Genomic DNA, 27170 nt, shown 5'->3' on the forward strand with positions numbered 1-27170 from the left:
TTCTTTGTTCTGTGTTCTCCCACCAGAAATATTTTTTAAGTATTTGTAGAAAAAAAGGTGGAAATAACTCCTCACAGAAGCAGACTTTCAAGTTAAAAAACAATAAATTTTTCAATAATGACTACAAGTTTGTCATTCATGAAAAAGTGTAAATAGTTAAAAATCCGATTAGACTCCAAAAAGAAGTTAAATCATTACCCATGCTTGAAGTGTCCGGTGTTTGGATTAGCACAGGGAGACCAGCTTTGTTGGCTGTGTCACAGCATCATAGACTCTATGCTAAATTACATTCTTGCGAGGCTCTACATTATGCACGATTAACTAGCATTCATAAAGTTTTGATTAATTTTACTAGTGATGGTAATAGATTAGGAATCACATTATGAATGTAATCGATACATTTACATTGGATTGTTTGATTATCAATCAATCTCCCTCCCCTATTTAATGGCAGCCGCTGCAAGGGTGTGCGAGCTAGACCTCAGACCTCCTGGTCAGAGACCAGTTCTCTACCCCAGCAGCTTCGCTGGTGTGCCACTGCCACTGACCCCACTTCTCCTCTGCTCGTAGATGTTCGAGCCCCTCTGTCTCTGTACTTGTGCCCATTTTGTTTTGGTCTTTCCTGCTTGTTGCTGTTTATTGTGCCCCTGGTGTGCCTGTTTTGTCTCTGTACTTGTGCCCATTTTGTTTTGCTCTGTAGTGGTTGTTGCTGTTTATTGTGCCCCTGGTGTGCCTTTTCTGCACTTTGTGCCCCCTTGCCTATTTTCTCCTGTCTGTGTCCTCAGTGCCGGTTCTTTTCCGATGCTGCTGCCCCTGCCAGTTTTCCGTCTCCCAGCTGCACTTCCCTCCCCTCTCCCCTATTTAATGGCCGCTGGCACCCCGAAGGTGCACCAAAGGCAAGCACGACCGCGACCAGCGCCAAGGACCCTGGATCTCCGACCTCCCCCCGCTACGACTCTGCCACCCTCCTCGCACTCAACCCTGGGAGGAACAGCAACTGCCAGCTGTCTACGCTGAACACAACCCACGGCCAGTTCTCCTGCCGAAATCCTTTTTTTTTTTTTTTTTGTTTATTTATGCTTTTGCAATGTCGTACAGAAACAAAAGAACAGCAATAACAGTAGAGAGTCTCATAGAAAAAACCGGTATACAGTCTCTCAAAAACATGGCATTGGCATGGTATACACACTCCTTTCCACAAAATGAACAACTCATGGTGCACCAGGGTACTTTAGCCAGTGCGTACGAAGGTACAGACAGCACCCACCCAGACGAGCAGTATAGGGTGAGCCCAGGCAGGTAAACAGACAACCCACCGAGAGGGAGCCTTAAATAGCGGTATTGTGTATCAAATAGGACGTGAGCGGAGCCCAAATATCCCGTGGCTTAGACTGTGCGGGCAGTTCCTCCGCATAACACGTGAGCTGATCTCGGCTATATGTCAGGTCCTGCAGCCATAGCTTAACAGTGGGCACCACCCTTCCGCCCCAGCACATGGAGACCCTGCGTTTAGCTAACAGTAACGCTATAGAGACAAATTTTTTATTGTACGGCTTCACCTTGGCCTCAACACCCAGCAGACACACCTTAGGACCCCATTCCACCACCTCATCCACCATCAGACCAAGAACTCCGGTGACGGAGCTCCAATATGCAGCGATTTTGGGACATGTCCACGCTAAGTGAAAGAAATCAGCCCCTGGGGCATCGCAACGCTTGCAAATATCCGTTGGGCGAAGCCCATAGCGATGCAATTGTGACGGCGTGTAGTAGAGCTGGTGCAGGTATTTATAGTGAACCAACCGCAGGTTCCCATTGGGTGTCAGGCGACCAGTCAAGCGACAACAGCCCAACCAGTCCATTTCAGAGAGAGGCTCCGGCAGCACTGCATTCCACCTGTTCAGCGCAGTCACCTCACCCTGGGGTGCCTCCCCTTGAGAGACAGTATATAGTCTAGTGACCAGCTGGGCTTTAGATTTAGTGGTATATATCAATTGCAGCGCCTCCAGCGTCGGGGGCTCCATCGGATAGGTAGGGTAATAATCCCGCAGCGCAGCCCGCAACCTAGCATAAGCAAACAGATGCATAGCAGAGACGCCGCCGTGGACCCCAATGCTTTCCGAGGAGATGAATCGGCCATCCGGGAACACATCCCCCATCGTGGTCAGCCCCATAGCCATAAGACTGCGACGCATACCGACCTCACCCGTGACGGAAAGGTCCGAGTGATAAAGAAGCGGCATTGCAGGCGCATATAGCGGCAATTTCTGCGCTCGTTGACCCAGTTCGCGCCAGGCCCTCGCCGTGACTTGCACCGTATCTACTTCCCCTTTCTCAAACACCGTGTAGCTATTCACCAGCATCGCCCGCAGAGGTATCGGGCACACTGCGCCAGCCTCAACTGCGACGAGCGGAATATAAGCCGGATCCTGCTGCCAATAATAGGCATATTGCGCTTGCGCACAAAGGTAGTACAGACGGAAGTCCGGCGCAGAGAAACCACCTTGGTCAAATGGAAGAGTCAGTACCTCCCACCGAAGACGGGGCTTTTTACCGCCCCAGGCTAACGTTACCATAAGGGAACGAAGCCTGTCAAAAAAGTGTCTCGGGAGGTGCACCGGTATGTTCAGAAAAAGATACAAAAAACGCGGGAGGACCACCATTTTCATCAGCGCTATGCGATCAGCAAACGAGAGCGGTAACTTCACCCACCTGTTCACCTGGTCTTCTAAGCGCGAGATGGCCACTCCGAAATTAGCACGGATGAGGGCCTGCCGGTCCCTACACAGCCAAATACCTAAATATTTTACTGTCTCCGAGCACCACGCTAGTGGATAATCCATATCAAATGGCCGAGTGCTCTCCGTAAGCGGCAGTACAGTGGACTTGGACCAATTAATGCCCAGGCCCGAGAAGCGTTCGAAACGAACATATTCACGGATGAGCTGTGCCAAAAACCTCTCTGGTTCCCGGACATACAACACCATATCATCCGCATACATGGAGACTGCAAGCGGACGCTGCAGAAATCGCAACGCCGTCTGGGCATGTCGCTGACGCAGGATACAAGCCAGGGGTTCCAATACCAGGGCAAATAACGGCGATAGCGGGCACCCCTGCCGCGTACCCCGCTGGATGGGGATGGCGTCAGATATTTGCCCGTTAACCCGAACCCGGGCCGCTGGATTAGCATATAATAATTTAATCCAATTCGTGAAAGCAAAAGGAACCCCCATGCGATGCAGAATCGTGAGCATATAAGACCAGGATATGGTGTCGTACGCCTTCGTAGCGTCGAGCAGCACTGCCACCGCCGGCAGTGTAGGCTCCAAGACGTGCATGGTTGCGAAGATCGTCCGCAAATTATGCGACGTGGAGCGAGTAGGGACAAAACCCGACTGATCCGGCAGGACCATAACGGGCAGAAGCAATTGCAGTCGGGTGGCTAACACTTTTGCCAGGATTTTAATGTCAGTATTAATGAGAGATAACGGGCGGTAGGATTCACAGTGCTCCGGAGCCTTCCCTGGTTTTAAAAGTGCAACCATCAGCGCCTCCCGCATGGTGGGCGGCAAGCACTGGGCCTCACATGCCTCCTCATACAGTTGCAAGAGGCAGGGTGCCAGCTGGTCTATGTATTCTTTATAGTATTCAGCCGGCAATCCATCAGTGCCCGCCGCTTTGCCGCTTGGTAATGCTGTTATAGCATCCCGCACCTCATCCAGTGTAATCAGGTGCATGAGAAAGTCTTGCTGCCTTCGCGATAGCCACACCAAAGCCACATCCTCAAGATATTGCTCAAGTTCAACAGCGTCAGCCATGGACTTGTGAGCATAGACTTCAGCATAGTAGTCCGCGAAGGCACGCAAAATACTGGGCGTATCATAATAGGTGCCCTCGGCCGTGGTGATCGATTGAACTATATGCGCCCTCTTCTGGGGTTCCAATATACGACGGGCCAACACACGACCCGGCCGGCCTCCCTCCCCATAATAGCGCGCTTTGCAACGCCGCGATAAGTGATTTATCTCTTGGTCAGCTGTTTTATTATAGTCTACTATTTTCTCCCTGATGAGTGCCAATGTTCCGGGGCTGGCTCGCTCTTCATACTGGCGCTCTAGAGTATGGAGTTCTGTTTCCAACTTAGTCATAGTGCGGCGCAATACCTTCAAGACCCCAGCCTGCAAGCTAATACATTTCCCCCGTATAGTTATTTTAAAAGCCTCCCATAACAGTTCCATGGTCGGAACGGATCCTGAATTAAACTCAAAATATTCAGAGATCGCTTCCCGGACCCCCTCCCGAAATACCGGATCTAACATCGAAGTCGACTGTAATCGCCACTGAAAGGGCGGGGGGACACAAGACGGCAGCGCCATGTCCAGTACCACCGGCGAATGATCCGACAGCGTCTGGGGCAGGTGTTTCACCGATGTGGTCCAGGTACAGATCTCCGGCGTTCCCAGCCAGTAGTCCAAACGGGACCAAGATTGCCGAGCATATGAATGACACGTACCCTCTTTGACAGACGGGTGTTGAAGCCGCCAGATATCCGCAAGATTTAGGGACCTCATCCCGTCCAGTACCGCCCTGGAAGCCCGCCGGGCGACCATAGCCGTCACAGATCTCCGATCCAGCACAGGGTTTAAGACCACATTAAGGTCCCCCACGCAGATAATCGCCGCAGGCGGTAACTGGTAGAGTTTGCTCCATACCGTGTCAAAAAATGCGGGATCGTCCACATTAGGGCCGTACAAATTCACAATAATCAGTTTAGTGTTGTAAAGCATACCCTGCACTATTATAAAGCGGCCCTCAGTATCCTCCTCCACATGTGTTGGAACAAACGGAACCCCCTTTTTAACAAGGAGCATCACGCCCCGCGCATACAAAGAGTAAGAGGCGGCCAGCCGCACCCCCGCCCACCTACTGGCAATGCGGGAAGCATTTTGACTCGCGAGGTGCGTCTCCTGTAACAGAGCAATATGGATACAATGGCGATCTAAGTAGGCCAATACCTGTCTCACTTTTTTAGCATTGTTAAGACCCCGTACATTCCAGCTAATCCAGGAAATATTAGATTGCGGCGTATCCGCCAGGCGCACAATCCCCATTCACATAGCACATCATGCAATCGGAAAACCATGAGCTATAGCACCACCCGGACAGTGTACTACACCAGCCAACACCAATACCATACCATATAGATCCCCAACCACCCCATCCACCCACAGCAGCAGCAAACACACCCTGCCAGCATACCCCCCCATAAACATAACAGGAACAAAGCAACCTGCTCAGTACGGGCCCCTGCGGGCCTATGACTAAGAAAACCAGTGCCTCCAGAAGGCCACCCCCTAAAACCCCACCAACCAACATAACCTTTTGGGGTAATCTCATAATGTGGGTTGCTAGCAGCCCTACGGCCCCCCGGAGACCCAGGGTGGGCCGAGATATGTAGAGTCAGGCTAACCGGAACACAATTGTCCTCGAGTGGAAGTGACCGCCCCCCCCGGCCCCTCAACACAGCAGCTCATAATCCGTGCATTTCCCGGGACCAAGCCTCCCGCCGCCCCAGCAACAATCTAGGAGCCGGACCTCTCCAACAAAAGAGAGGGCCACTATAGATGGTCAAGTAAATACATATTCGAACCCAACAGCATAGCACAATTAGGCACCTCAACCAGCAGAGACGGGTATTACAAGCCCAATAAATCAGTGACATTAAGCTCTGACAGTGCCTCCCAGGTTCAGTCCTCTATGTCAGAGTTCCCATCTCCGTCACGTGGTGCGTCCTGCCGCTCAAGGCGCCGCAGGTATTGAAGGGCATCTTTAGGCGTCAGGAAAATACGCGCCTTTCCGTTGTGTTGAACACGCAGACGCGCCGGGTAGAGCATGGCATAGGAGATCTTGAGGGTTTGCAGTTTTTTCTTCACCGTCTGGAATTCACGGCGAGCTTGTTGCACTGCGACTGTAAAATCCGGGAAAAGCTCTATCCTCCTACCTTGATATTCCAGGCGCCCCTTTTCCCTGGCCAATCGGAGAGCGGTGTCTCTGTCTCTATAATTTAACAATCTGGCTATGATAGGGCGTGGTGGAGCACCCGGGATCGGCCGGGCAGCCAGAGAACGGTGGGCCCGCTCAACTATGAGCACCTTCGAGAAGTGCTCCGCTCCCAGCAGGGTTGTGAGCATGGTTTCGACATAGGTTTCCATGGATCCCGTGTTTGTACTCTCCGCAACCCCAGTAATGCGCAGGTTATTTCTGCGGGAGCGGGCTTCAGTGTCCTCATTCTTGGCCCTAATCACCTCCAGAAGTTTTTCCATGCCAGCACATGATGTACCAACCGCCTCCACTCGGTCCTCTGCGGCTGAGATGCGCTGCTCCGCCTCCGCAAGTCGTGAGTCGTGCTTTGTAAGTTTCGCGGCCATGGAGTCCATGCGCAAATTAATGTGGTCAATCTTGGCGTCAATCGTTTGCAAACTCTGTTGCACGTTAAGCATCATGCGCTCCAATTTCGTGGTTGCGCCAGCTTCCAAGTCAGGTTCAGAGTCAGAGACAGCAGGTGCGGTGGTCTTCGCATGTTTTTTGGTCTCAAAAGGTAACTTGGATTGCTGTTTGTCCGCCTTGCCCATGTTGATCAGCCGTGAGCACCACCCAATCAAGCAAAAGGCAGCAGCGGGGCGCACCACAGGGCAGCACCTACACACCTGAGCGTAATATCAGCGAGCACCCAAACTTCACTATGTCACATAGAGTCAGTCAATGGCGCATGAGAGAGCCCTCAGCCCGCCAGTCCGCAATATAGGTGAGGCCCAACACACAACGGGTTCCCTGCAGCAGAAGGCACCACCATCTCACCACTGTAGGCCAATGCAGCCCCAGGCGTGGGAACGGAAGGGGAAAACAGCTCTGCGCGCCCGGTCACGATTATCGCTGTATAGTCAATAGCCCCAAGCAGTAGTGGCCAGACCCACGGGGCAACCACGCAGTGATAGGCCCTTTCGGGGCGACCCCAGCAGCAGCAGCACACCCCACAAGCCGCAACGGAGAGGCCCAGTCCACAGGCACCCTCAGCGCCCAGTCGCCCCGGCGCCGGTTCCAGCGTGAGGCAGAGGCAGGAGCAGCCAAGCACCGGGAGCGGGCCGCCAGCACACCCGCGCGCAGTCCAGCTTGTTGATATGCTGCACTCCCTGCCGCCAACGGCCGCCGCTCACCAAAACTCCGTCGCGGTCCCACCGGGCGTCTGAGCCTCCGCACGCCAGCAGCCCTCAGCGATTTCACAGGGGTCAGCACGGCCAGCAATCGTCCTCTGTGGCCTCCGCACCGCCCTCCGCCACACACCGCGCCGCCTCACCTCAGGCCCGGGGCCGCGAAGCAGGGACAGAGTAATCAGCGCCTTCCTCCTCCGGCCGAGGGACACGCGGTGCTGCAGCCGCTACCAGCAGCGGGGGCGGCCACAATCTCACCGCCAGCACCAAAGGGTCCCGCAGATCGCCGCCAGACTTCAGCAAACTCCCATCAGTGGCAGCCGGCAATGCAGGGAACAGCGCGCGTTCAGGGGGCCGCCATTTTACATCCAGCCAGGCCGATAAGTCCCGATGAGATGACGGCCGAGAGAGCTGATCCGGGCTCCCAGGGAAGCAGCCAGCACAATCCACTACATATTTTAAGGTAATACTGCCGCAGTACAACCTCTCATGACGCCTGATGTGTCGGATAGTGGGCGGATAGTAATCTCGGCCAGCAGAGCTGCACTAAGGTGCGGCCATCTTGCTCCGGGCTCACTAGCGCCCCCCCCTCCTGCCGAAATCCTTCACCATCCACAGCACCCCCACGACCACCGCACCCATGCCGGATGCCAGAAACATCGAAGCCCTGAAGTGCATCCTCCTCAACGTGCGCTCCTTGCACAGACATGCTGTAGAGGTCTGGGACCTCCTCAACACCATCTTGCCAGACGTCGCCTTCTTCTCGGAAACCTGAACCAGTGCCTTCTCCTCCCCCGACATCGCCACTGCTATTCTCGACGGATACAAGATCCAGAGGAAGGACCGCCCCCAATGCCCAGGAGGAGGAGCTTCCTCCGACTCTCCACCTCCAGCACGAGCGACTCCCCCTCCAACACCGAACATCTCCACTTCCAGATCCAGACCAGCCCCAGAAGCACGCTTCGCGGCACCCTCGCCTACACACCTCCCCCCGGACCTTGCGCTTCTTTCGCCACTACCATTGCTGACCTCATCTCATCCCACGCCATCACCTCCATGGACTACATACTCATCGGAGACCTGAACTTCGACCTCGACAACCACAACGACCATGACTCCACCGCCCTCATGGACAACCGCGACAACCTCTGACTGAAGCAGCTCGTCACCACCCTCACCCACAAGGCAGGACACACCTTCGACTCCATCTTCACAGGACGGGCCAACATCTGCTTCAGCCACACCTTGCAGCCCCTGTGGACAGACCACCCCTGCGTGCACTTCTCTTTCAACACCACCACCGCTCGCAAGCCCACTCTGCGCCCACCACGAAGGAATTGGAGCAAGGTCACAGAGGAGCATCTCAACTTCACCCTCATCCACAACCCCCCATCTCTGCCACAACTGACGCCAAATCTGCAGCCAAGGAACTACACTGCTGGATCACCCAGCTGCGCAGACAAACTCGCAACCCTGACAGACAGCACCCCCTAAAAGCCACCTGGTTCACCACCGACCTCCAAGAAGCCAAACGCTCCTGCAGACGTCTCGAAAACAATGGAGAAATAGCAAACCCACCGAAGACCAGATCGCCTACAAGAATGCCATGACAGAATACCATCAACTCATAAGATCCACCCAAGAGGACCTTCATCCGGAACAAAATCCTCACCAACTCCAGCAACTCGAAGGAACTCTTCAACATCATCCAGCAATTCACCAAACCTCCCAGCGAAGCAACGGACGTCACACCTTCGCAGGACCTCTGCAACAAGCTTGGCTCCTACTTCCACCTGAAAATCAAGACCCTCTTTGACAACTTCAGCGAAGAGACCCCAGAAACCACCCTTCCCTCCAGCGATGACAGCCAGACCACCATTGCCACCTGGACCTCGATCTCCACCGAAGATATCACCACGACCATGAAGAGCACCCACTCAGGAGCCCCCATGGACCCCTGCCCACCGCACATCTTCCACAGAGCCGCTGCCGCCATAGCACCTGAGCTACACCGCACCATCAACTTCACCTTCAAATCCGATCAAGCCCCTTCTCAAGAAACCTTCTGCTGACCCTACTGACCTGATGAACTACCTTCTCACCTCTCTCCTTCCCTTCGCATCTAAGGTCACCGAGAAGATCGTCAACGCCCAGCTGACTGCCTTCATTGAAGAGAACGCCATCCTCGACTCTTCCCAGTCCGGATTCCGCTATAACCACAGCCCCGAGACCGCCCTCCTTACCACCACTGACGACATCCGCACGCTCCTCAACCAGGGCCACACCGCGGCCCTCATCCTGCTAGACCTCTCCGCAGCCTTTGACATCGTCTCCCACCGCACTCTCGCAGCCAGACTCCATGACGCTGGCATATATGGGGTACCAACCTCGACTGGATACGCTCCTTTCATGCCGGTACAATCCAAAGGATCAGACTACCACCCTTCCTCTCCGAACCCACAGAGATCAACTGGGGAGTAGCACGCTTTAAAACTCCCTGATTGATTGATTGATTGAAAGTACTTCGAATTTGTTAAACAATAGAAAATATTTATATGGATTTTAAATCTCTACATTGACAGTAACAAATGTAAATGCACCCTGACCATTGCATGCTACACAATGACATCGTGCCTGTAAAAACATGTGTCAAAGCAGGTTGCATTTAAGTGGTAGAAAATAAGTGTTCTACGTACGCAAGTAGAAAATGAGTGTGGTCTGTTATGTCTGAGAATAAAGTCAACGACAATTTCATGATGTAATGTAAAGTGGATTTGTGTAGCGCTCGCGGTCACCCATGAGTGTATCCAGGGGCCGAGGAGGTGAGATTGGTGATTACATTTCTTATTCTTTTCACAATTGGTGCACGCAGTTCTCAATGATTTCTACGATGATGACGTGTTGAATTATTTAAATAAGCTCTTTAAAGAACTGAAATGATTTTTTCAACCGCGCCACAATCATGGTCTCTCTGTGTTTCTGTTCCTCTCAGATACACACAGAAAGGCATCCGGAACCTGATTTTCTACGAGCTGCCGACGTATCCGCACTTCTACAGCGAGGTGTGCAACATGCTGAGGGCCACGCACCGGGGCGACGAGGCCACGTGGACCTGCACGGCGCTCTACTCGAAGTACGACGCGCAGAGGCTCTCTGAGGTGGTGGGGGCCGACCGCGCCGCGCAGATGCTGCAGTCCCAGAAAACCGTGCATCTCTTTGTCACAGGGGAAAATCAATGACAGGCATGAATGGACGAGGAATAAAAGGCCTGCAGCGCAGCCATGGCACGTTCTTATTTTATTTACTGAGCTCTAGGCTTTTACAGACATTTTCTAAATTAAATGTAAAAATATACCAGTAAAGGCACATGAGTTTAATACGGTAAAGAGAGTGCAATGAATTGCCACGTTTATGTGGTCACGTCTAATAAATGTTTTGTATGAAATCAAGTTGTGATTAATCAATGCTAATGACGTGGCACTCCCAGGTCCTCTTTTTTATGTAGTGCCGTGCATCTGTTTGAGTGTGTGCTTTGTATATGGCTCGAGAGCTGGGCGAGCCAATAAATTAGCAGGGTCGGCTCTTCGAGCCAGTCCACGAGCCGAGCCCTGAACATGTTTGCTCTGTAAATTAAACTGCAAACATCGCAGAAAATATCAGAAAGTCTCTTCAAAACACAAAAAGTTAATTTCTTTAACACATAGAAGCTATGACATTAATACACCACATAGCACTGCACAGAGTACTTATAAGTGGTAGTTTTTAAACATGAACCAATAATGAGCGAAGAAACAAGACAGTTGTCATGTAAACTCTGTACGTTGCCCAAATTATATTATAAAGCAACGTTATAGTCTGTTAAATCAAACAATAGGTTTTTGTACAACTGGTATGTTTGTAGGTGAGCTCAGACGTGCAGGGTATCCAATCCTGGAACTGCTGCCACTGAATGTATATTTGCCGAAAGGCAAAATCAGCCCAAGACCTGATAAAATATGAGCCCTGACATAATCAGAGAGGCTATTATCGGAGCTTGGATATGATGAGATGCTGCCATAACTTGTCACCTGACTGCATCACATCAAAATGGTACAAGAGGCTTTTTGTTTTTACAGGGAAAGTACATTTCTGAAGCAACCTTTCCCTTGGACAGGTAGATATTTTAAAGAATTCAACATCCAGGTGTTATTGATATGCAAAACGTTGACTCCGGTCGTCGTTGTTCGCTTTAGGGTGACTTGAGATAGGCCTAATACCTTCTGTAAGGTATAGAGTGCATTGTAAGTATATCTGGGCAGAACAGAATCCATTGCATTTTCAGACGGCAAGGGCAATATGGTGGTGGGCCACTAGACATACTTGAGCTCTGTGGGATGTATGTTGCAAGGCTGCCTTACATCGAAGAAGGGCTGCGCTGTGTTAACAAAGCAAATGGTGCAATCAATCAATCAATCTTTCTTTATAAAGGAACAGATCAGATTGCAACTATTCAGTAACAGCAATCCATTGAATATAATAAGTGAACTCGCTGTCTGTCCTGACTCAGTAGAACAAAGGAGATGAGAGGATGCTTTGATGCTGTCTCCGGTGACTGGCTGCATTCTTCATCAATCAATCAATCAGGATTTATAAAGCGCAGCTAATCACCCAATATCTGTATCTGTTCTGTACTGTACCTCTGCTCGGCTCATGTTTTCAGGTGAAAGACATGCCATATGACTGGGGAATGAATTCAGGGGCTGCAATAGAGGTGCAAATAAAAGGAGTTGCAAGGGATGTTCAAGAAGTGGCGAGCAGCGCGCATTAAGATGGAATTGTGTTCAAAGTCTAACATCAATAGTTGCTTCTCCCTCTCAACACTCACACCCAAGGCCTGAACCAGCTACCTGCGCCTTCAACCCATGATAATTACCCCTTAAGTGACACAGAAACAATTCAGCGTTTACAGATGTAATATTGCTGTAGAGCATGGTTGTGTTTGCCTGCTGCCATTTCAGGCAAAACTACTCCTTGCCAGTAAGTACTACACAGTAGCAAGAATTCTGCCTCGGAAGTTAATATAAGTGGTTTTGTACAAAATAATCTGCGACTGAAACAAAACAATTCGTACTAGAAGGACAACGCTTGTCGTGACGAAATGCAGGTCAAAGTGGACAACGAGCTCCCATCACAGGCTGTGTCAGACCCCTGTTATTTGTTTGCACGAGAGATAACCTCAAAAATGCATTTGGGTCCTAAGCTTTCCAGATGTGATAGTGCGGTCAATCCTGTTTTGTCCCTCTTTCTCTGTGAAAACTCACCAGAGCAGCCCAGGAATTAGGCAGTGAATTAAATGACACCACCACCACTGGAGATGAGAATATTCTAACATCGAACTTGTATAGCTATGCAGATGAAACACTACTCAAATTGGTTTACGGTTTTGCCACAATTAAGTCTCCCTTTGGGGCACATATTACAATCTGCTACCTGCAGGCGACCCACCTGTACTACAACCAAGACACCTTTCAGAGGAAGGGGCGAATAGGAAGCTGGGTTGCAATATCGCTCCATTGTTGAATCTCCCACTACTTGCGGATCGCCTAGCCGCTGCAAACGAGATCTAGGATCAGATCATCCAGATCTGTAAAGAATTAAATCAATTTGATTCTGACGTACAACAGATGAGTTTGTGTCTCTCATGAAGTGATTATATAAAAATAATTTCGGACAATTCATACTAGTTTAAGAACTTCTGTTTGTGTACACTATGATTTTTTTGTGTATTAGGAAAATCAAAATTTGCCTTGTTTGATATCTGCTTGTTTTGCTATCGTCCAAATAATTCACTTTGTCCCAATTGGTATCAGATAAACCGATTTAATAACAGAATGTTTAGTGTTCCAGTCATGGTTTTTGGTTAGAATTCCCACCTGTGATGCATCTGCTCCGTTCCATTTTAAAGGGGCCATTACTCAATCATCCACTGACCACACCAGCCCCAGCAGCAGGGAACATGGTATCCACATTTACACTCCCCAGAATTCAGCTTTTGCTTTAGTAGCTCTAACTACAAAGTCGAGCCTTGTCAAGATGGAAGCCAGCGCTAATTTAAACGTTAAAATTGTTCAGTCAAAATAACCCCCCTTTCATGAACCCCAACAATGGGGTAGTATTTCATCCTGTACGGGATTGTCATGATTATGTAGTGGAAATGCTTTAAGAATGGTGAAGCTCTAGATAATGGCAAAGCAAGCACTTTTTAGGCAACGGGGTTTAAAAAAAATAGAACAATTGATATAAGCATCCCCCTTAATATTTTGCAATTAAACTTTTGCAAACCTTTTCTTACAATCGACCTTGCACAATTTTCCAAGGAATTCCACTTTGAGACCTCCAGTAAAGCAATACCTTTTCTTTGTTCTGTTTCATCCAAATTACGGAGATAACCGCGCTACTATACTACCTTGATCTTGAGTTTCAAAGTTATTTTGGTCTATGGGATTTGCTGATACTTTCATTGATAGGACATTAAAACAGCTTGGGCAAAGAATAAAGCAAGAAGCGAGCATTGGCAGTAGTGGTACATGCAATTGTGAAATGGCACACAAACTATAGAATGGATATGCAGCTCATGGGGCAGAGTAATATATTGGATCATCAGGTACAGAAATAGCAACTGATGGTGAAACATTTTCTGCATGACCTTTTAGATGCAGAACTAAATATGTAAAGAAAGCAGCCCTTCTGTAAACCAATAGCATCTCCGATGTTCCAAAATTGTGAATGTGTTATCGGTTATGCTTGTGGCTTGCTTTCAAAATAATGGAGCTTTATTGTTTTACTTGCCGTCGTATAAAGCATCTGTGCGATAGCATGCCTTCTTACTTACATGTTCCAAACAGATCACTGCATTGTCTCGTTTAAAGTAGGACATCCAAACGACAAACCCTCAGAAACCCAAGATATCCACAAGAAGTAAGTCAGATAGATCAATTAATGGTGGGGGGGGGGTGGAATGGGCAGTGATCCAAAATAGCAAACCTTTTCCAGATTAGCTCCCTCATTTGCAGTTACTGCATACAGAAGGATCTCTAATGGAGCACCTATCGGATTCAGGAAAACACCTGGTAAGAACTGGCTGGTGATGTGGCCCACTATCCTGGGTCTTGGGGCATAACTGCATAGGCAGCAAAGAATCTGCGGCGGGTTGAAGGACCCTCCTCCCCCTGGTAAGTGATGGAAGTGACTGCTCCTCGAAAGAGAGCTTTGTTAACTTCCAGAATTCCAATCTGCTCCTTGGATCTGCACAATATTTAGGTGACAAATCCCCTCACATAAGCGATTGACACTGGCCGGGTAGAGCCCCCTCCAAACAGTGAGTGGTGCTGGACATGTGGGGTGAACCCACCCCTTAAGATCCTCTGTGCCTGCAAACACTGGCGGCTTAAGCCCTACTGGTGACTACCCTTAGCATGGAGGTGAAGGGCAGCAAACAACTCCTGAAAGCCGCGTGGGAGAAGCTGGGATTTCTGAAGCAAGGCAGTGATGGTAGACCGTGCTGTAGCGACCTCTCTGGGTAGGTGGAGATTTCCAAAAGGGGAGTGGTACTTCCGAGCAGAGAGATCCTGTTATGATGTGTCGGAACTGCAGGAAGGAGCGGATGCAGGACACTCGCATGCCCATGGAATTTGAGGACTTCTGTTTATGGTAGCTACTGGAAAACTGCATGGCTAAGCTGGAACATGAAGCACTCAAACTCAACATGCCCCGGAGGGAAAGGATATTGCATGATACTCAGCAGCAGAGTCACCAACAATATGAAGCAGAAGAAGGATTCTAAAGTATCTGCAGTTGCTGAGAGGATGGAAGGGCGGTAAAAGTGAGAAAACTCTGGAAATGCGCAGCATACCTGGACCACAGCAGTGGGAGGAAGTGCCAGAGTTGTAGAACATCGAAAGGTTATTGTACTCCGTGACATGGCGTAGGTCAGAAGGTTTCTACTCTGCCACTCTCCGAGACACTGGATGTACGCAACGTGCTACACAGTAAAATGGTCTGTGACGTTGAAGACCAAAGAGAACTAGACTGAACCCAGGGTCCCTCCCTCTGAAGGTACCGCTTGATCATGATACCAGCTGCACCCGTTCATAACGCAGAGAATAAGTTGAAGTTCTGCAGGGAATGCCCGTTGAACTTGAAGAATTTCAGAATGTCCAAAGCCGTCGACTTTGTATAAAAGAGGCCCATGGTCGAATATCAGCGGAAGCACACATGAGCACCCTTAAATTGAATTACAACCGCCATAGGGAGTGTGGACTACAATGGTGAATTTATTGGCACTTTATGTTTGTAATTTCTGAGAGTGTAGCAACGGTGGGTCGGAACAGGCTATTTGTTATGTGCTGTTTTGTACACCCTGAAAATCAATAATCTCCTTCCAAAAATTCGATCCTGATGTCGGTGGCTAGACAACTAATGCGAGTCAGATGGTGACCAGGATCGATAATGTGCTATACAGAAACCTGCAGAACCACCTGAGTCTGCTGTGCAGTGGAAAGGAGCAAATACCTGGTAAGTTACAGTGCTCCCTAGATCTGAAAATGACAACAAGATTCATACTTTGGTTCAACCTCAATAAACTTTATAGTTTCAGCTAAAAAAGCCATACAATATATAGTGCGTAATAAATCATACAGTGCAAACTGGCGCTCCTTACATTTGTAAAAGACAGCTACTGTAAAAAAAAGATACTGAAATGTTAGATTCAAAGACAAATGATTAAATACAACTCTTATAAGCGGCCTACTAAAAATACAATCTTGATTTTAAAACCAGTTTCTTGTCGCTGCCGCACAAAATAGATCAAAACACTGCTGCCATTGAAGTCCTTGCTGTAGCTACACAGCGATCATGTTTTTTTTTATAGGCATGAACACAAAAAAGCCACAAGGAGGAAGATAATTTATAGCTATAATGCCAGACAAAAGCCATTCAGCCACATGAAAATCCGGGCTTTAATTGCCATGTAATCTTGTTGCTTTCCAGGAAGAATGGATCTATACTGCTACTGGGTACATTTCCTTCAAAAGGGCCCTCGAGGGTTTCTCTACAGCACTTTGTGTTATATTTTTTAGGATAGAAACCTGCGCTTGGAATGTGTTAGTACATAAGAGCATGAAATGGAGAACAGTTTCTGGACCTGTGCACAATTGCAGTTAGCCTTCTACCACTTTAAGGTCGAGCCTGAGCAGCGCATGCATGCTGTAGTCCGGTATGGACTTGGATCTCCGCCCATCTTTTCAATTGGCTCCTGTTACTGTCCTTTCTAAATGGTTGTTTCTGATTCATTCATAGGCTTGTTAGTCCCTCCTTAGTAACACCGTGTCTGCATTTGTAACCTCACAAAAGGACTGGACCTCTTACTTTTGTGGTTACACAGTATGTTTATTTAGTCTGTGAGAACCTTTTTCTTTCATTATTTTGTCCTACTGCAGACACAACGTGCTTTCCTGCAACTGCAGTGCGCCATTCATTATATATTTTTCCAGCGCGGTCCGCTTTGAATAGAGGTGCCGCACTCCTTTCTTTATTTTATTTAATGCTGTATTTTTGTTTTCAAAGCGGGCAATGCGGCACTTTTACTTTATTATCAGCCAGGCACCTTTCTTTACACGAGCTGTGTCTATAGAAATGGGCGTCGCCGACATTAAAGTGAAAGAGCGGCATAAGGCCCTTTCACCCCCAAAAATATTTGTTTGGCAACTTGACAAAAAAATTTTTTTTTTTGTTGTAAAAGCGCCCCATGCCGCGCTTTCACTTTAACGTCGGCAACAATAGTTAGCAGGATCATCTAGCCACCCTTTTTTATGGATTAGGACAATAATGGAAGTCTTCCATGAGTCACACTTTTGTATAACTTGGTAGGCCCAAGTATTTTGTGGTCAACTGGTTCCAGTTGTACAACGCTGAAACTGAACAACCCCTCTGTTGCACCAGCTTTAAGCAGTTTAGCATTAATGTATTCTAGCAAATGTATGCATCATCTATGCCTTTTCACATGGAGGAACCCCTAGAATACTTTTTCATACTTAAAGGACCCCTACCTATGAAAAAGTGTACAGGCCAGAACATTTTTTATATCTTGGAGCAGAATTCAATTACAGCTAAATTATTTTCAAGAATCAGAGCTCCAGCATAATTGCAGTAGATGTGTAGGAAAATGACCCCAAAAAAAGATTTTTCCTTTTTTGTGGTATCAATTTTTCTTTTTTCAATATCAAATCAAAATAGTTTTATTGAACGTCAACATATAGTTCTCATGCAAAGTCAATATAAAGTTTACTTTCAGGTTGCCACATTAAATGAAGAAAAACGACGTTCTCGAACAATCTAGTAGCAGAGAGAATTGAAAAAGGGCTATTGAAGAAAATTCTGGGAATCTGTTGGCAGGCTAAAGGGATTCTTGGATCTTTATCCAGAGAAACAGACACTATTTCAAGGAAGAATGTTGACCTGGATGCCTTATTCCTCTTTGCTTCAGACAACTAAATATTAAATTAAATAAGAACTGATCAAAAACATTCAAAGAGGTGATTGGTAGCACACAGAAATAAATCCGGAATTGCCAATTTTTGGACAAAAATGCCTGCAATTTATTTGAAAAATATTTAAGAATTCTTTAGGGTATCTCAAAATGTCCTTTCATACTTTATCAGCCATTATTCCACAATGAATTATTATACGATTTTCTGCAGAGCTCCTGAGGATGGTCCGTGCACCTCCAGGGTTCTGCTGAATCTTTTTTGATACACAATTTTATTGGTTTTGTGAACAGAAGAACATTGATAAGAACAGTGCAGCGCATTGCAGTGACAGTAAGTAGTAACCATAGTATGCCCTTAAAGTTAAGCATGCAGGTCAAACCAGAGTCCCGCCAGGCCACATACCGTTGACTGGAATTAGTGAGACAAGCATAGCTATTCTATTTGGCCGGCCCAACCGTTTGCCCCAGATCTTGTGGTGTTTTGCTTCGTAAAGGGGTTGTTCATGTGTCGCGCACCAATCCACCCCTTTGCGCCATTTTGTATAGCTAGGTGGGGTAGGGCTTTTCCAGTTGACCGCTATATTCCTTTTGGCCACCATCATGCCCATACCCAGGAAGAGTTTGTCAGCCCTGGACCCTTCTAGTCCGTCCGTGATTCCCAGGAGTGTGTTCAGGGGATTGTGTGGGACTTCCCATCCCAGAACTTCAGTGAGCTCCCTCTCAAGTGTTTCCCAGTATTGTGATAGGCGGGGGCAGGTCCACACCATGTGGCAGAAGTCTGCCTGGTCTCGATTGCAGCGAGCACAGGCCGAATTCAGTATCAGGCCAGCGCTATGGAGACGTCTGGGGTCAGGTAGGCAGTATGAAGGTAGAACAGCTGGACCAAGTGAAGCCTGGCTGAGGTGGTGACGGTTTTGGGTGCCATTAAGGCATCCCTCCAATCCTCTTCCAGTGTCACCACCAGTAGGGTTCTGGTTATAGGCCCCCCATACATCATCGCCTGGATATTGGGAAGTCCTAATTCAGTCAGTTCAATCCTGTATGCTGGTTCAGACCAGCCCCCGTTCAACCAATCATGGAGGGTGAGTAGGCGGGTTGCTAGATAGTATATATATATAAATCGGCCATGCCCATACCTCCGTGGAAAGGCAGAATCTGGCATTGGGATGAAGCCATTCGCGGCTTCCTGCCACTCCAGAGGAACTTTATGGTGAGTCTGTCTAGGTCCTTGAACCAGGTCAGTGGAAAATGGAATGGGGTGTTCTGAATAATGTAGAGGAACCTGGGGAGGATCATCATTTTGAAGAGGGCAACTCTCCCCAGGAGATTATGGGGCAGAGTTTGCCACTTATGGAGATCTTCTTTGGCCTTTTAACCAGTGGAGTGATGTTGAGTGACCAGGCAAGCTCAGAGAGCAATGCAACCCAGATTCACAGATACTTGAACGATTGCCACTGGATGGGTATTGTTGTTTGCCAGTCGAAACAATCTCTCGATATGTGCAGCGGGATCAGGGTGGACTTGTTTGGGTTCAACCACAGGCCAGAAACCTGCTCGAAGGAGTGCAACATCCGAAGGCATCAGGGCCGGACTGGGTTTGCCCTGCGAGGAAAATTAGGACATCGTCTGCATACAAGGCGATTTTGTCCTCGTATGAGCTGTGCCACTTCTGATCCTATCATCTGATCGAATGAGGCAGGCCAGGGGCTCCATTGCTAGGGCAAAAAGAAGGGGTGAGACGGGGAAACCTTGTCTTGTTCCCCTCCTAATCGGGAACGCCTCCGAGAGCGCTGCATTGATGAGTACCCGTGCTGTGGGTCTAGAGTACAGGACCCTTACTAAACTACAGAAGTATGGACCCAGGCCCATTTCGGCCAGCACATCCTCCAGGTATTGCCAATCGACCGCGTCTAATGCTTTTTCAAAATCAATTAGGAGGAGTGCTAAGTACAGGGTTTATAATTGGCGGTTCGCTAGGGCCAAGTGGAGTTGCCTAAGACAGTGCCTAGTCCCCCGTGCCGGCATAAATCTACACTGGTTGGGGTGAATCCATTTGGTGAGATAGGGTCTCAGTCGTTGGGCCAGAACAGAGGCGAATATTTTAACCTCTGTATTAATGAGAGAGATGGGGCGGTAATCGGCGCACTCTGACGATGGTGGTTGGGTTTTAGGGATAACAACTATAGTGGCTGCATCCGTTTCTGGGGGGAATGAGCCTTTGTGCGTGGCCCCACCGAACAGGTCAGAGAGCTGGGGGACAAGTATCTCCCGTTATGTGGCGTAGTACTCCTGTGGGAAGCCGTCAGTACCTGGGGTCTTGCCCAAGGCGGTCCGCGATATGTCTTCATTGATTTCTTCCCGGGTAATAGGGAGGTCAATGTCGGCTGATTCGCTCACGTTGAGGCGTGGGAGGCGGAGGCGCTCCAGGTTGATCGACAGAGAATCTCAGGTCGCTGTGCCGAATAGAGTCTACAGTAATAGGTAGCAAAGGTCTGGGCCTGTGCCGAGGGAGAGCGGTGGGTGAGTCCCTCCGAGTCCCGAATTTCTGGAACTATGCGGTTGGCCAAAGGATACATGGCTAGTCTATGTAAAATCTTCCCATTCTTATCCCCTGAGCCGTACACTTATGCAATTGAGGACCTCCATGGCAGTGTAGCGGACTCCATGGAGATTTGCTTGATCTTGTCTCTCAAACGTGCCAGTTGCCGCGCCTGGAGGTCTTCTCGGTCTTCAGGTGCGCACCTCTCGAGGAGGGTTGCCTGAGCTTCGAGGAGTGTGACGTGACTGTCTTGGGCCGAGCGTTTGAGTTTGAAGTGACCTTCAGCGAACCCACAATATGGTGGCCTTGTCAGTCTACCAGAGGGTAACCGGAGAGGGGGCGTAGCCTTCGTTGATGAGGAAGTACTGCTGGAGCTCCTTTTCAATTGCTTTCTTAAAGTCTTTGTCCTGAAGGAACCATGCGTTCATCCTCCACATAGTACAGAGTGCATCAGAGGGGTCACCCATCCTCAGGAGCAGAGGTGAGTGGTCTGAGATGCCCCAGGGGAGGATAGTGATCTCTCTGACTTTGTGGCAGTCCAGGGGGGCATAACACTTGTCTATTGGCGCTTGTGTGTGGTGTGCCGCAGAGGTGTGGGTGAATTGCCTACTATGGGGGTGCCAGATGTCCAGGGCACTTGCCCACTTTACCAGATGGCGTGTAAGGTACGTGTGGCGGAGGGTGTACCCGTGATGTTGAGGTCAGGTCTCATGACCGCGTTGAAGTCGCCCCCAATCACCGTCATGCTCAGGGGTAGGGAAGCAATAAGCTCAGTAATTTGCTTCAGTGTCAGTGCAAGCGTCGAGAGAGGAGAGTATATGGACAGTAACTTAAGGGTATTCCCTCCTAATGTTCCAATCAAGGCCACAAAGCATCCCTGGGGGTCATTAGTGGTCTGCGCAAGTACAAAGGGAAGGTTGCGTCTTAGGAGGATTGCCACTCCCCGTGAGCCTCAAGCGAAGCCCAAGTGCCAAACCCTATCCTAGCCGTACCTTGCGTTGAAGGGATAATGATTGCCCATGAGGTGAGTCTCCTGGAGTAGGATTATGTCAGATGCCTGGCGTTGGGCGTATCGCAGGACTGCAGGCCGCTTTACCCTGTCAAGCAGGCCATTGACATTCCATGACAGTATTTGGAGAGGTTCTCCGCTACATTGTGTGTGTGACATGTTTGGGTTGGGCGAGCTTGAGAGTCCACGGGACCTGATCTGGGCATGGGACTGGCTGGGATATGCCCTGGTCGCAGAGTTGTGGTTCTAGTGCCATCATGTGTGCTATGCATGTGGCTGTCGTGCTGCAGGAGAGGAGTACTGCAATGATGAACAATGTGATGCAACAAAACATGGGACAGCATGGGACCCTTCCCCCTCCCCCACCCTATACTTCAAGAACAGAAGCATCTGTCATCCTGGCTAAAGATAAGATAAACACACCAAACTAAAACGTTCGGTTGCGGGGTTGCGAGGAGTACCCCTCCTTACATCAGGATGTCTCATTCCATCTGCATCTGAAAGTCTCGTTGTAGTACGACCATGTTCTATCTACTGCGTCATCGACACGCCAGATCGCGTGGTTCTTGGATGGGCCGGTCAACCCAAGAGTGCCGGACTACGAGAGAGGTCCGATTTGGAGGAGTCAATGTGCAGAGTTCTAGGTGAGCTGTCTCCAGGGGCCAAATGATCCAGGGATCCGGAGCGGTGTGGGGAGCGGGAGCTGTTCAGTGTTGCCTGGTTCCTGGAGTGGCGGCCAGTGCCTGCAGTCGAGCCCGATGTGGCCTCGGTGAGCTCCCCGCCCCATGCGGGAGCATGTGCACCTTCTGCTAGGTTTAGGTGAGCCTGCCGGGGCGGCCCCAGCACAGGGCCCGGAGGGTGGGGCCTCGGTATTATGTCTGAGAGGGCGTTCCTCGGTCAGCCAGGTCCAGGCCGCTGCCAAAGTCTCAAAGAAAAGGGTTTTATTCTGGAAAACGATTCAGAGACGGGCCGGGAAGAGCAGCCTGTATTGGAGATTAAGAGTTCACAACTTCTGTTTCACCTCGGTGAATGAGCGTCTCTGGCTCTGGACCGCCCGTGTGCAGTCAGGGAAGATCATTATCGGGTGATTATGGTAGGTCAGAGTCTTTTGGTTGCAGGCTTCGCTCAGGATGGAGTCTCTGTCTTTGAAATTGAGAATCCTGGCGATTATTGGCCTGTGTGGCGCCCCTGGCGGAGGTCTAGGGGCCAGGGAGCGATGGGCCCGTTCGCGAACCATGCAGACAAAGAGCCTTGGGGCATCCATGACTTAATGCACTGTTCAATGAGCACCCCCACCTGCCCCTGCTCCGCTCCCTCCGGAAACCCTACGAGGTGGAGGTTGTTAAGTCTTGATCTGTTTTCGGCATCCTCTGGTCTTCGGTGCAACTCTCTGGTGTGAGTCTGTAAGTGAGCCACCGGCTCCTTAAGTTGAGTGACATCATCCTCGACAGTAGAAATACAGGATTCAACCTCTGAGATGTTGGCCGTTGCGTTCCGGAGGTCCTGCCAGAGGAGAGCTACATCTACTCGGACCTCTCCAATCTTGTTCTCATCTGATGCCTGTGAGGCGTTGATGGCCTGCAGGATGGTGTTAAGATTCGCTTCGGCGGAGGCAGGATTCCCACCTGCCCTGGTCGCCGTTCCCAGGTCCGTTATGGTGTACTGGTCCATCTTAGTCTGTGTTGAGGGAGGCTTGGGCCCTCGGTCCTTCCCCAGGGTGATGATCAGGTGCGAGTGGCCTCGACTCCGACCCTGGAAACTTTGTCTTGAGTGGGGGATTAGCCCGTGGAGAGTAGTCAGGGTCAGTGTGGGGTCGTCCTGTGACAGGGCGACAGGCTCCAATGGTTCAATGCCGTCTCATGGTTTTCCCAGGTGGGTTTGGGTAAGCGGGTCAGTGCTAGTGAGATGGAAGTATTGCCCGGATGGGATCACCGCGGTCCCAGCACTCCACAGTCCGCCGAGGCAACAGAGGCACAGTCGGAACCACTTAAGCGCCCCCAGACCCGTGCCCGCCAGGCCAGGTCATCAGGTGCAAATTAGGCCTTCAGGTGTCGCAGACGTCCACCATGGGCCGAGGACGGCTGCCAGCTCGAACCACGTCTTGTTTATACGGTCCCCGGGGGCTCCAGTAGATCACCACTCTGCAGCCAACTACCCCCACCAGCAAGGGAGGCACAGTACTTAATGGCGGTCTGTCCCGGGCGTGTCTGTCACAACACGGGGCCCGGACCGTGTCTCAAGTAGCTGCCTAGGTCCCGGTTCGCTCTCCCAAGCCCCGGGAAGGGTCAATCTGGGGTCCCTGTGGGTAGGAGTCGCAGCAGACTCGTCTTTCCGGCCCCAGGCGCGCTTGTCAAGAGGGGTGATCTCCTTCGGAGGACCGCAATGCGGCGTTAGGGCTCAAAGGTCTCCTCCAAGGTATGGAAGGACGTGCCGGGCCCAGGATGGCAGGCGCCCCGCTATCTTCACTTCAAGGGCGCCCGCAGGCAGACACGGCAGGAGATGTCCCGCGGGGCGAGTCCCTGCAGTCAGTTGGGCCGCAGAGCTGCAAGCGGGTCCAGAGCCTTGAGGGCCACCTCCGGTGCATGATCCCACAGTCAGGGTCAAGGCCACCGGGGGCCATGCTAACTCCACCCAGGCTCCTCCGCTTACCGCTGCAGTTGGGAGAAATTCAGGCCGCCAGGAGCACCCGCCTACAGCCCGGGCCGCAGTACGTGGCACAGCAGTCCGGCGCAGGTGCCCCAGGGCCTCTCCACCGATGTCGGAGACCCCGCGTCTGGGTTAACAGTGTTTTTGTCCACCTGGGAGCAGGGGACCCGTGAGTCCTCTGGCAGGTTCCGTACAGGGGGTCGCCCACCAGCACTCCCGCAGCTGCAGATCAAGCCGCCATATTGCCAAGCCGCGCAGGGCGGATCAGCCCGAATCTGGTCGTCTGCAGCCGCCACTTGGTCCCAGTCTCCACCGGAACACGCCTAACTGCTCCGGTAAGGTATTGTTTTGTCGCAGGGCTATTGTGTCTGCATCGATGGGTCAGGATACTTGGACGGATGACGCAGGGGTCCAGAGCACTCCTAGAGTGCGCCCGCCATCTTGATGCTCCAAGCCTCGCCCCCGGTTCTGCTGAATCTTAGTTTGGAAACACTGATTTAGGTAGTGGCTTGAACTGGATTTTGCTGCGACATACGTCCAGGGACAGGGCTGTGAATGAGGTAACAACCTAATGTTCATGGATTTTTGGGTTGCCTTTTGGAGAAGCAAGAGTTGCAGTGGGTAAGGTGAGAGATTAGAGATTGGTAGTTCTCAATTTGATCTCGGTGCCTTTTCCTACAGAAAAAAGTAACTTTCTAAATGGCTGCTCCATGACAGATGTGGCATTTATGACTTAACAGAAAAGTGGGCAGTTAAGACGGTGGCCCATAAGCCGAGTGGCCTTATAATTCCAATGGGCCGATAACCGGAGTTACCATTGCTGTCAGAATTATGTTTTATGGGAACACCACAACTCTGTGGTGTTCCTCCCAGAGCGTTCAGTTCCTGCAATTATGCGAAGTCTCCGGCCTCTGGGTGGAATTCTGGTGGAAATCGTAGAAACCAGCAAGATAAGTCAGATATCCACATATTATTCCCCAAAGACCAATGATTCCCGTTATTTTTCCATGCTCAGAACTACTGAGACCTCAGGTAATGGTAATTCCAGGTCGGGGGAAAAAGGGCATTATTATGAGCCACGTGTAATGAGGGAGTTTATGCCTCATGTGGTAAGTCTACTATAGACAGGCATCCCCCTACCTCTTCAACCTGTTGGCTCAGTATTCTCCAACCAGAAGTCCAAAGATGGTGCAAGAATAATACACGTAACAAGAAATAGCTCTGCACACTTGTAAGTATTCAGTCTAGGCAACCCACAGTAAGGTACAACTATAATACAGTTGTTTGCTTTAATAAAAAATCAATGTTATTTTGTTGGTATTGAATTTTCATCTTTTATTCATTTTGCAACCGCCAACGCGTTTCGTCCACAATTGGACTTCTTCAGGGCTCAAAAAGTAGGCTTTTTCTATTATCAGATATCCATTTCCAGTATGACTAACCGAGTCTGTTTAAGAAAAAGTTTGTCCAGACATTGTACATCTTATAGTTTCATAAGAACAAAGGATAGGTCGATGACAGTGTACATCCGTCCTTCCACGATCGTCTGATTCGAAGCGAGGTTTTCCAAGAATAATACACGGTACACGGCTCCTCCCTCTGAACCTTGCTTCACCTACCCTTCTGCCTCACACTGACCTTGCCTGATTTGGGAAAACCCTAAAAACATAAGTTCCAACAGTACCTTAGACTACATCAAAGTTGATTGTCACTTGAAGCAGCTGACCCACTGCCCGAACATGCAATTTCTGAAGGAGTGATATTCCCTCTTTTAACAACTGTTCTTTTTGTTTATCTGTAGTGAAGCAGCCTCTGGGCTACATCAGAATCATGTTAAAATACATAAAAATAAAACGAATGCTTCGGGCGCGGTGCCTGGATCTTAAAGCAGTCATATAGCTCCTGGATAGCACTCAACACAGAGCCACGTCCCAAGTTTATGAACAGGTCACAATGCACCATGCTGTAATGTAGTGAATTGCTCTAGGTACAGGGATTCAGAATCCACATTCAGTCCTTTCCAACCAAGATGTGCAGAGACATAAACTCAATCACTTAGCAATTGCACGAGCCACGTATAATTAAGAAACCTGGCATTAAATAGATAAGTAACTTTAGGGGTCAATTAGACAACCGGAGAGTTCTTGTACCCAAAAATGCTGTGCCCGAATGAATACCAATCTGCCTCTAATGGACAAAGTTACATTGTTTGGCAAACAAACCAAAATAACCCTAAATCTATCCCTCTTTAAAGGCTAAACTATCCTGTATGTACCTTGAAGAAATGAAACAAGTGTGCTATGTTCAGCTTAATTCACCCCAGGTTACGGCAAATCACCTCCTCAATTGCGGCCAGGTGTCCCCATTGGTTAGCACATTGCACGTGTGTTTTCAGCTTCGCCGCACCTGATGCTTTGAACCTTGTGCCCTTCATTGTTCCCAGAGCTGCTGGAGCACTATTTTGTGTAGTCTTTCCTTTAGCCTGTTTACGCACATCCCATATGTGCTGCACCCAGAGTCTGTTGGTTGGGTTAATGCTCCGGTCCCTGGTGCCCTCTGCCAGGCTAGCACTCCATTGTTGGAGCACTGCCACTTCTAGGGTGACCAACTGGCATGGGTGCAAATTCAGGACGGTGAGTGTAAAGATTCAGGACAGAAGGTCAAAATTCAGGACAAAAATTCGGCACAAATTGTACGTTTTACAGACACATCAGAAGAGGTCACGCAATAGTATATAAGTAAGTAAATAGACAACCAACATAAGTACAAGTCAAAATAAGTTTGTTAGGTTGAGACAAATCATGTACTTCACTTTTTAGGTCTCGCCTGACCCAGCGCATGCGCTGGTCTGGCGAGACTTATTGAGAGGGCTCCAAAAAGTGCTACCAGGCCAGCCTAGAGCTACAGTGCATGTGCGCGGGCGCGCGCGCCACGCTTGACCGCGATTACCTTCACTTTCACGGCCGCTTTGATGTTTGATCGCAATTACTTTCACTTTCGCGGCCAATAGGTCTCGCTTTGGGGACCTTGTAAGTATTTAGTTATGCAACTGTTGCATGGCTAAACACTTATAAGGTCCCAAAGGCGAGACCTATTGGCTATGCCAATGCTTGTTTAGGTATGCATGCAGCTTTGAGCAACTGTGCAGGTCTTTTTGTGGTATTTCCTATGCTCATAATCCATTTATATGGTTACTGCACTGGGATGTCCAGTCTGATATTTTCTTTACAGTTCATGGTC

At 49.6% G+C, this 27170-nt stretch overlaps 1 protein-coding gene and 1 long non-coding RNA gene across 2 annotated transcripts in view; one reads left to right on the top strand and one right to left on the bottom strand.

The window, feature by feature from the left end:
• The window catches only part of UTP25 (UTP25 small subunit processome component), a 203151-nt gene extending 192495 nt beyond the window's left edge, over positions 1–10656 (top strand). Inside the window, exon 12 of the mRNA XM_085612834.1 lies at positions 10204–10656. Within this exon, the coding sequence (XP_085468960.1) occupies positions 10204–10450 (247 nt within the window). The 3' untranslated portion in view covers positions 10451–10656. The remainder of the gene's footprint in view (positions 1–10203) is intronic.
• LOC146821787 (uncharacterized) overlaps positions 1–27170 on the bottom strand; it is a 152763-nt gene that overhangs the window by 9419 nt on the left and 116174 nt on the right. The gene's annotated exons all lie outside the window — the stretch shown is intronic.

Source organism: Triturus cristatus, chromosome 6 (genome assembly GCF_964204655.1).
Source record: "Triturus cristatus chromosome 6, aTriCri1.1, whole genome shotgun sequence".
In the NCBI taxonomy this organism is placed as follows: Eukaryota; Metazoa; Chordata; class Amphibia; order Caudata; family Salamandridae; genus Triturus; species Triturus cristatus.